The 11,112-nt window shown below is 42.2% G+C and overlaps 1 protein-coding gene across 1 annotated transcript in view; it reads left to right on the forward strand.

Annotated features, from left to right (window-relative positions):
- The window catches only part of Lrig2 (leucine-rich repeats and immunoglobulin-like domains 2), a 54,204-nt gene extending 47,629 nt beyond the window's left edge, over positions 1-6,575 (forward strand). Inside the window, exons 16-18 of the mRNA XM_005388976.1 lie at positions 611-760; positions 2,589-2,879; positions 5,717-6,575. Coding sequence (XP_005389033.1) covers positions 611-760; positions 2,589-2,879; positions 5,717-5,940 — 665 coding nt within the window. The 3' untranslated portion in view covers positions 5,941-6,575. The remainder of the gene's footprint in view (positions 1-610; positions 761-2,588; positions 2,880-5,716) is intronic.
- Positions 6,576-11,112: the final 4,537 nt, after the last annotated feature.

Here is an 11,112-nt window from a genome sequence, read left to right on the forward strand (position 1 = left end):
GCAAGGCCTAAGGTTCATTTCCACAATTTTGCTGCAGGGAAGAATAGAGCCCTCATGGCTTAAGTCAGTCTTTTACCCCTCTCACACTGAAATCTGCAGGAGAAGAGAAAGATTGTGCAAGTGTGGCTTTAGATAAACATCACCCTTAGCTAGGCGTGGTGGTACACACCTGTAATCCCAGCACTCAGGAGGCTGAGGCAAGAGAATCGCCGTAAGATCAAGGCCAGCCTGGGCTACAAAGTGAGCTCAAGGCCAGCCTGAACTGCAGAGCAAAACCCAGTCTCAAAAAGACACAAAGATTGAACCGTTAAGGTTTGTTTCTTTTAAGCCCCACCCCGCCTTACTCCTGAAGATTGAACCCAGGGCCTGTGCATGCTAGGCAAGTGCTGTAATACTGAGTTACACATCCCCAGTCTTGGTAGTAATCCTAAAATGAAACTGAGAATTCTGGTGTAAAATACTTTTAGGGGAAGTATGAACAGCTCGGAGCGTTCTAAGTCCATACCATTTTCCTGGGCAGTTGTCTCACAGTGGGAACATTTAGAAAATAGTTTTCTGAGTGTTAGCTTCCGCTGCTCACCTTGAGAGTTACAGATGTCTCTTTCCACAGAGGAGCTCAATCTGCCTGCAGACATTCCCAGCTACTTGTCTTCTCAAGGAACGCTGTCTGAGCCACAGGAAGGCTACAGCAACTCTGAGGCAGGCAGTCATCAACAGCTTATGCCTCCTGTCAGTGGGTACATGCAGAGAGGCACTGATGGTAAGGGCTCTTTGTTGTTACAACTTCACCCTGTCCTGTTGGGTTTATGTTTCTGCTTGTAGTTTTCCCATTAACCTTAAGTGATATTTTAAAAGTACGATACTCAATGCAAACATTCGGCCACGTGCAAAATAGAATGAAAATTGATTAAAGTCTTAACAAGTGAAGACTCTTACAGAAAGGAAAAACAGCTTATTCTTAAACAAGGGTTTGAAGTATGTAGCAGAATTTGCTAAACGCTATTAGTATGGAAGGGGATGTCCTAGGAACTCATTTCAAGTGTTTCTTAACCCTTCCAGGGAAGTCATTCCTCAGGCCACATCCGCTGGAGGTGTACTTCTGCCGACAGGTAGATACATAGTAAGTTAAAAGGGCAGCGGTGCTTCTCAGCATAAAATGGAGAACATAAGGGCCGGGTGGCACAAGTGCCTGCCTGGCAAGCGCAAGGTCCTGAGTTTGATTCCTGCTACCAGCCAAAACAACAACAACAACAAAAAGAACATCAGAGAGATGTAAAATGTTTCCTAATTAAGTGAATCTGAGCTGGGCATGGTGGAGCTTGTCTGTAGTCTGTGGAGTCTGAGGTGGGAGGATTGCTTGAGCTCAGGAGTTCCAAGATCAGAAGAAGAGCCTGACTTCTTGACTACTTCTTGCCCTTTCTTGTTTCTTGTGCCCTCACTTCTGTAGATAGGGAGGTGAATTAAGGGAAGAAAGAGTAGGTTTGATTGCTAGTACTTTCTCTTCCTAGCGCTGTGACTGTGAACACAGCACCTAAGATGTGCACTTCAGTTTACGTGCTGTTGAACAGAGCAGCGGTACTTTACTAAGTACGTCCCCAAGATTGCCACAGCCACTTCCAACAAAGCTGTGTTTCAAGTACCATATTGATAACAAGATTTAATCCATTTCTTCAAAGATTTCTTAGGCTGAGTATTAATAAAACTCCTCTGATTGATAAATTGGATTTTATTGTGGCTTGCCATAGAAAAAGGTGTATTTCTAGGCAAACACTGTACAACTGAGCCACATCCACAGCCATAAAGGGGCTATTTCTGACTTTCTAAAGGATACTTAAAAGTTTTTTTTCTTTGAAATCTGTGGGAAATAACATTGCTTTTAGGATTCAGTGAAATGATTTCTCATTCTGTCCAGTTCTAACATTCCATTGATTGATGATGAATAAATGACTTGCTCTTTATTTCTTACAGTCTTTCCTTCATCTAGTTTTCAAAGTACATAGCAGTCCAGGGGAGCTTATTATTAAATTGTTAGCTCCATACTTGTCAGACAGGACTCTGACTGGGGATACTTTTAGCAGTAAGTGTTGCTTAACCTCTTGACACATGAAAGTAACACAATCTTATCAAGTGAGGTCATCATAGCTTCTTGTTTCCTGCTTCAGTCTGCTTAAGCAGAGCATATGTTTTGTAGCACACTGCCAGCCCTGGTTTGGATCCCTTGGTTTTAACTAGGCTGGACAGAGATGGTTGAACATAGTATTCAAGAGTGTGAGCTTGGAAGCCATGCTGGTTTAAATTTCAGCTCCTCATTCTGATAATACTACTTTAGTCAGATTACTTCTCTGTGCTATAATTACTGTATTTGTAGAAGTCATTTTATTTATTATTCCTATGATAATAGTACCTGCCTCAGAGGAATGTTGTAAGGATTAAACGAGTTAATTCACAGAAAACCTTGAAACTTCACATGGTTTATAAAAGAAGTAGTCAGCTAGCAGTGACAGTAATAACTGTGGGAAGAAACTGATGATTGAAAAACTAATTCCTTAACAGAAAGATGTTGGGATTCTTTCTCCTGTGGTCATTAGGTGGCACTGGTGCTCGGGTGATCTGCTCAGATTGCTACGACAATGCCAACATTTACTCAAGGACTCGAGAGTACTGTCCGTATACCTATATCGCCGAGGAGGATGTTCTGGATCAGACACTGTCGAGCCTCATGGTCCAGATGCCCAAAGAGACGTTTTTGTCATGTCCTTCCCAAGACGTTGCTGCCCTGGAGAACTTAGTATCATTGGCAGACAGAGAACTGTCTGCCTTTCCCACCAACCACGAGCGGATAAATGAAAAGAAATTTCCCTCCACACAGATGAGCAATGGTATGGAGTGCTTTTGTTTTGTTTCATTTTGCTTTCACCTCACCTACTTCATTTTGCCTTTGATGATATAGGTAGCATTATTGTTTGACAGGAAGCAAGCAAATTGGTGTACAGGAATAATTGGCTGCTATTAACTGGTGCAAAGTAGATTCAGAGACTATTTTATATATTTCAGTTTCGAAGTTTTGATCAGTAGGATAAAAGCACCTTTTGTGGGATAAGACAGTCACTTTCCTGACAGGTCAGAGGCAACGTAGAAAACTGAAAAAGGTTCATATATGGTATTGGTATTTTCTCTCCTATCTTTATTTAAATAATGGAGATTCAGAATGCTAAGAATGTAATTTGGGCATGATTTGGTGAACAGTTTTACTGAAAAACGTTAAGCGTTTGATTTGGTTGCTCTTCTGTTTGTCAGATACTAAATCTTAGCATTGCCTGATGGGTATTCTCTTTGTCTTCTGCTGTATGGTTGGGGCCATAATTGGGAAGGCAGTTTTGGTATCGTGTCTCCTTTCCTGCCTAGCTCAGGAAAATACTGCTGCACAAGTATAGATCAGGCCTTTGGTAGCAATAGAGTAAAACAGAGCTCTTTGTAAACTCTGAAGTCCGCAATTGAGCATATCTTCCTCGCCATCCGGGGTTTTCATCAGCTGTCACTTCCTGTCCGCCTGAAGTGGAAGAGCACTGGAAGTGGGGCAGGGGTGAGACGTGCAGGTGTACAGGAAGGGAAGGTGTGTAATGGTTCTTTCAGGTGTGGTTCTGGCAGGAATAATAAAACCTAACATGAGACAGAAGATGTGCTCTTTTGTTCTTAAGAGACCAGCTCTGTCAGTGTTTCTTAAGAGGATACAGATCAAAGAAAAGTACTGTTTTTGAAGTTAGTTTCTTACCTTTACATTTAGTATCCATGAAAGCAGTATACCAGCGCTGAATCTTTTTCCAGGTCCTGGAAGAGTTACACAAAAAGGGTTTAAGAACCAAAAGTGCAGCAGCTCTTGTTTCAGTTGTGCTGGAGAGTGAACAAAGGGTCTCGTATGTATGCTAAGCACACACTCTCCGTTACATGCCAGCCTTGGCCCATCTCTCTTTAACCTTGGAGGGGTTTCACATTTTGAGTCTTGCCTGAAGTAATGAGGTTAGGGAATGAGAGTGTTTTGGCCCATTGTCCATTTTTTACCTCAGGTACTTTAGATGCTTTGATGTGAAGTGTGGGCTAGAGACCAATCAGTGTCATCAGGAATCGCAGAGGTTGTTAGAAATGCAATCCTGCTCCCTCCCTAGATCTAGTGAACCTAAATCCACATTTTAACAAGATCCCCAGGTTATTCTTCTGTGTATGAAAGCCTGGGCAACCCTACTGTAACTTTTCATACGGGATTTATTTTTATTTGTGGGTGTTTGTTTTCAGAATGTTAGGCTAGCTTTTTCCAGAATGTACCCCATGAAGTTAATCCAATTTTTAGTAAGCATTCTTTGGGAACAGGGCCCATTACTGCTGTAAATAAGAATGAGAAGTGCGTATCTTTGAAACCAAAGTACAAATAATCTGATTTCATATAGCTGTTTTAAATTACTGTCTGTTGGTTATATTTGTTTGGTTCTTTTTTGTGTGTGGTACTCGGGGTTGAATCCAGGGACTTTACATTGATGTACATCTCAACGCCTTTTTATTTTGAAATGGGGTCTTGCTCAGTTGCTAAGTTGCCCAGTCTGAGCTTGAACTTGCAGTCCTCCTGCCTCAGCCTTCCAGAGTGCTGGCATTATAGGCATGCAACAGCATTCCTGGCTTATTTGGTCTTATTTACTAGAATTTGAGAGAGAATGGTTGTTTATTTTAAATTTAAGAATATATTTAAGGATGTAGTAGCTATACTGAATCAATAGTTATCTATGTATCCTCAAACTTCATTAAAATATGGATACCATTAAGTCTCTGTAGTCTTTCTGTGTGTCTAAAATTTTATTTTTAAATTTTTGAAGCAGTGGAACCATGAAATAACAAGTGAAAGAATATGATTTGTAGTGTGGGGCGTGGTGGCGCACGCCTGTAATCTCAGCACTCTGGAGGCTGAGGCAGGAGGATTGTTGCAAGTTTGAGACCAGCCTGGGCTACAAAGCGAGCTCAAGGCCGCCCTGAACTGTATAGCGAGACCCTGTCTCAAAAAAATGCCCCCCCCAAAAAAATGTGTGTGTGTGTATATATATAAAATATATATATTAATATATATATATAATTCATAGCATAGCTTAAATTACTTTTTTATTGGTACGTTTACAGTGCATGCAGTGTACAGTCATCTTACATGTACATACCACCGCTTATTTCTTTTTCTTAATACCCTCTCTCCCTTCTTCCTCCCTTGTTGTCTAGTTTTCCTATCCTAGTTTTCATTCTTGTTAATTTTATTCATCGTAGCTCATGTTATGGCATATAATGCTTACGTTCTTATTAGGTTCCTGTACATGCTGTACGTGGCCGATCTTTCTTTATTTCCCCTTGCCCCCCTCACCTCTTGCCCTAATTGATTAGGTTTTGTGAGTAAAAGGATTCAATGGACCACAGTTGAGTTTGTTTTTTTTTTTTTACTGTCTCGGAAGATGGCAAATACACGGTTGATCTCTGTCCTTATTGAGGAGTATTGGGCATCTTTATTGCTCTAAGGATTTGGTTAAAAATATGGGGCCAGGCATATAGCTCAGTGGGACAGTGCCTGCCTGGCAAGCACAAGGTCCTGAGTTTGATTCCCGGTACCCCCCGAAAAAAAACACATTGTTTCAGAAAATTAATTTGAACTTCAAGTCACCACTGATAATTTTTGTCTTTCCATTCTCAGAAACATTGCAGCAGCCTCTGTGGAGCATAAACAGAGAGCCAGGCCTGCCTCGTGCTCCCTTTTCCCAGCAGCCAGTCCTCGAGCCCCCACCGCTGCATCGGAAGGAGGACCTGGCGGAGCGAGAACCAGCCTGTTCTTCCCCCGTGCCCTGCCACAGGCTGCACGACCGTGCGTTTGACTTCAGTAGGACTCGGAACGTTCAGAATGGGAGTGAGGACACATGAAGCCCACACCAGAATGAAATTTGGGCAGAGACGGAAGTTAGTTAATCTTGTATTTGCTACCTCACAATTCGGAAGAAACCCCCAAGTCAGCATGTGCTTTACTCTTGGTTTATGATTACATCTCCCACGCCAAGGTGGGCTTGGTGGGCTCACACTTGACAAGGAAAGGGTCGTGGCTGACGGAAGTGAGTGTATCAAGTTGAAAATCTGTGGCACTGGCAGAGGAAGGTGTGGAGCAAGCGTGTTTCCTGATGGTCCGCGGGGATGTGCCCGGGTGTGCACTGCCCACTGGCAAGTGTCTCATTGCTGCTTGCCCTGCCGGGTCGTCCTAGTTCATGGACTGGGCCTGCGAAAACGTCACTGCTTTGACGTTCTGTTTTGCCTTCCAAGGAACGAAGATAAGCTCAGAGCCCTCTGAGAAGTGTACCTGGGGTCCTTCAGTGGGTTTAAGCAGGTAGTTGAGATCAGGGCTTTGATATTCAAGGTCCTTGGCAAGAATCCCAGGTTTGACCAGCTGGTAGCAGGTCAAAGGTTTTTGTATTCTTGTGAATTATTATTATTATTATTTTTTGTCCCTATTGCCCAGGGATCTCAGTGTAAATATATGTGCATTTATAAATAATTTTTCTATTCAACTGTGTGTGTTGGTGGCAATGTAAATATTTTTGATATGCCAGAATTATATATAATGTGAGGTATTGTCAGTAGCTTCTCAGATCAGAGTTTGTAAAACTTAGTTAAGTGAGATAGAAAAACTTTGTTTAAAGAAAAACTTCATTTAAAGTTCTAGAAACTTACTGTTAAAAAGTATGTGCATAGAGGCAGGGTACTTAGTGACTGTGTACACACAAACACAGTCGTGGTATGCTTGACTGCTTCTTGCCTGCAGGTTCATTTACCTAATTGTTTGTCACCTGTATACCAGTACCAGGCAAGATGCCCTGTTAGCATAAAGTCTTGCTCTTTCAGAGCCTGGCAGCCTGTCACAGCTGTATGAACTAGAAGACTTATTTTAGGACAATTTTCAGCAAATTACTTCGTTGACAAGAAAACCAAAGATTGCTTTTTTTCTGTTGTTTTTAAACTCTCTTTAGTCATGCACAGTTCAGAAGGGAAGAGTGCTCTTGAGACCAGAGTGTACATCAATTTTTATACTATAAAGCTTTGGAATGATCCTTGTTTTGTACATGTGATTAAGTCAAAAAGTTTTCTTGACTTTCTGGTCAAAGAGCTTGATGTAAACAAAGAACTTCACACTCTGATGAAATGCGATGGACTGAAGTTCATTCTTTGCGCTTTCAGATTTCCTCACACAGGCTGTTCAGTTCTGTCTTCTAAATCTCGTATTAGTCTCGTACTAGATAACTTTCTTCTCTTGAATAAAAGCATCTAAGTCATTGTACATTTCCAGGGTTCTAAACTCACATAATTTCTCAGCATTTTGTCAGCAAGTTTAACTGAATTTCCTATTCTTTCTCTGGACAACCGTACTTTTCTTTTTCCTGTTTGAACTGTCAGACTCTGTTCATTTACACTCTGAATTTTTTTCTTTTTTTGGTGGTACTGGGAATTGAACCAGGAACCTTCACACTGAGTTGTAAAACTGGCCCATTTTTGGTTTTTATTTTGAGACAGGGTCTCACTAAGTTGCCCAGACTGGGCTTGAACTTTTTGATCCTCTTGCCTCGGGCTCCCAGAGTGCCGGGATTGCAGCAGTCCTCTCAATCTTCACTCCCCCTTTTTACTAAATTATGATACTAGTTTGGACATAAGTTTTCACTTCCTGGCTTTGTTCCCTGCTGGCTGTGTAATTTAGGGCAGGTCTTTTTACTTCTCTAGACCCTGTTCTCATTTAGGAAATGAGGTCCTTTACTAGATGCTCCAAAGCCCCTTCTAGCTGTAATATTCTATGAATCTGCAATTCATAGAAGAGCCAAAGAGGATTATGCTACTTTAATAAGAAGCTGCTTTCATGAAGTATTTGTTAGCATAGAATGAGTGTTGCTGCTTGCTCTAAATTGAGCCAGATTTACTTCCCCTGTAGTAGGAATAGTGGTCTAAGAAATACTCACAAGGGGAAACAAATACTCTGTGTGCATGTGTGCGTAACCAGGAATTGAACTCAGAGCCTTCACACTAAACTGTTATCTCCAGCCCTTTTTAATTTTTTTATTTTGAAACTGGCTAAACCTAGGCTAGGCTTGTTTACAGTCTTCCTTCTCTCTGCAAGTGGTGTGATATCAGGCCTGAGCCACCTGGCTAATCCTCTCCTTCTAAAATAGTATCCATAAACTTAAGAATCTTGTCTCGGGTGAAAACTCGCCCAGTACTTTCTAGAGCAGCAAGTGTGAGTACAGTATCTCAGCTTACCAGAGGGTCAGGGTTAGCTGAGGAGTGCGTACAGCTAATTTGTGACTAGCGTGTGCCTTGCTTACGTTGCTGGTGTATTCAGGGTCACAGTACCCTCACACGCTCAGATCGCTCTTTCTGAGTGAGCGGCGTGGAGTTACGGCTGGATGACCAGAGACTGTGCCCATGCGCATTAGCTACTGGGTGCGAGGGAGCGGAAAAGCGGCTGTGGGCCAGGGCTCCAGAAACTGCTCATCCAGAGGCACCACCTCCGCGTGCGCGGATGGTCTCTCTGTACCGTGCTGTCAGGCTGGACCCCTGAAGGTTCCAGTTTTTCTCTCTATGTCAGTTCTTGTGGTTGAAACCTCCTCCACAGATACTCTCAGCATACCTAAATAACTAGTTAGGAAACTTTAAGTGTGAGGCGCTTACCTCTGATCTTAATATTATAAATTCTAATGCCAGGACGAGGAATTCCTGAAACATCTTTATGGCGTATATTTTTCGCCAAGCAAAACATTGACCTAGTGCTTTGTCCTTTGATATAAACAGCATCACCTAGGGATATAGCTCAGTGGCACAGCGCCTGCCTGGCAAGTGCAAGGTCCTGAGTTCGATTCCCGGTACCAAAAAAAAAAAAAAAAAAGATGCCGGATAAACAGGTTCAGTGGCTCATTAGTGTTCCTCTAGCAGTGCAGTGTGTGCCTAATATTAAGTTAGTCGGGGACGTTGCAAAGCAAGGCAGACTTGGAAGGCCAAAACACTATCGTCCCGCCCAGTCACCACTTCACTGCACACGTAGATGCTCTTTGTCTGTGGCCCTGGCGGGCTGATTCTCCAAGCCTGTCTGGAAGAAATAGCACTTTCTTTGAATGCCAGGCTTTACTGGCACTCTGAATCTATACCTAAGCCATTAGGTCTCTGTTACTCAGCATCTGCTCATTCCCTCAAGTGTGAGCTGGTCTGTAGAATAGGAAGGATCAGAAACCCAGTTCGATGTACAGTTGCCCCTGAAGGGCCACGTCTGAGGGGCTTAAATGTGTGTTTTTCTGTAATGTCATATTTAAGAACAGTTGCCTGCACATTGCCCATTGAGGGGTTGTAAGAGGAACACTAGACCGTCCAGCAGCTTAGACTCATCATCCATTTTCCTGTGAAAAAATCACATCCCGGTGGGTATATGAAAGCACAGGACACGTATACACCTGCTAGTAATTCTGTATAAACGAACAAATAAATTTATCTGACAGTTGGAATTCTCAGCCTTTCAGGGGAAAGGTACATGCAGAAGCTAAATGATCGCCTGTTAATAGTGTTGAAGAGATTTTGGCTTGAGGTGGATTATGGGCAAGATGACTTTTAAAGTCTTCAGTTTCATCATTGGAAATCTCCAGATGCAATCTGACCATCTTAAACCTTTGTCCTCTAAAATCTTGTACATTCATTTTAGAGCATTTCAGATTTTTTTTCAAACTAAAGAACTTCGGACTGAGGTTGACAAAAGGGACCTTAGGGACCCCACTGAAATGGAATTGGAATTGGGGTGTTAAGTTTTATACCCAGGGTTTTACCCCTGTGTGTTAGTGGCCTTATTTCCTAATTTTAATATCCACAGAACTGCTAGAGGGGTAAGGGAGCAGCACAGGTAAGTTTGCTGTTGTGTGTTTTTTTAAAATTTTTATTCCTGGTGCTGGGGATTATAACCAGAGCCTCATGCCAAGTATGTACTCTGTCACTGAGCTACACCCTCAGTCCCAAATTGCTTTCATTTTATGTAACATGGTCCATGTTTAAGCTTTCTTGGTGCAGATCATAGAAGTAATTGTGAAAACAATTGGACCTTAGATATTTGAGCTAAGTTTTCTTTTTGGCAACCTGCAAGTAATGTTTTCTACTATATGATCTCTTTCCCAGTTCAGTTGGGTTTCTTTGGAGTGCAGTCTAAATCAACATTAGCTAGCTTTGGATGTCTTTCTCTTTTGGACAACTGCCTGGTTATTGACAAAAGTACTAGCTCTTAATTAAGAGATGTACTGTATTATGAACTGTACTTAACATCTGAAAACCCACGAATCATCATAGGGTGTGTGTGTGTGTGTGTGTGTGTGTGTGTGTGTGTGTGGTGTGATGCTAGGGTTCAAACCCAGAGCCTTGCATGTGCTAGGCAGGCACTATATCCCTGAACTACATCTCCATTACCTGGGAGGGTGTGTTCTAGGAGTTAAGATTGGACCTACTCATTCAAGGTTCTGTGGCTACTCAGCAGTCCTAATAATATCCAAAGGGGGGGACAAAGGTGAAGAACAGCTTCATTCGTTAGTGATCTTGTAAAAAGTGTAACTTTTGAAAGAAATGGATCCAGTGGTTGAATGCTCTTGAAGTATTTCTTGATTACTTAATGTGTCCTCTTGGCCCATAATAGACTGTTGTCTACTCTTCTCTGTTCCCTCCCCCTTCCCCTCAGTTAGAGAGGGTGTCCATCTGAGCAGCCCTGGCGTTAGATTTACCTAAAGAGAAGTATAAACCAAGTTGTTGTTAGTGTGGCTCTCTCCTGGTGTCTATCTATATTTTCTCATGCATAGAATGTATATTTTGTAGAGCATGTGTTTGTTTACTTGTCTCCTGTAATATGTCTTCAATAAAGCTCAAAATACATTATAACCTTCTGGTGTCTTGTCTGAAGTGCAGGAGTGGAACGGTACAGTTATGAGTTTCTATCCTTTTGATGGGATCCTTAGCTGAACAAGTTAAAACAAGAGTTGTTCTTTTCCAGTTCTTGCCAAGTCACATACTCCCTCAAGCCTGCCCCTGGCCACACCCTGC

Source organism: Chinchilla lanigera, unplaced genomic scaffold (genome assembly GCF_000276665.1).
Source record: "Chinchilla lanigera isolate Chin_1 unplaced genomic scaffold, ChiLan1.0 scaffold00034, whole genome shotgun sequence".
Lineage (NCBI taxonomy): Eukaryota > Metazoa > Chordata > Mammalia > Rodentia > Chinchillidae > Chinchilla > Chinchilla lanigera.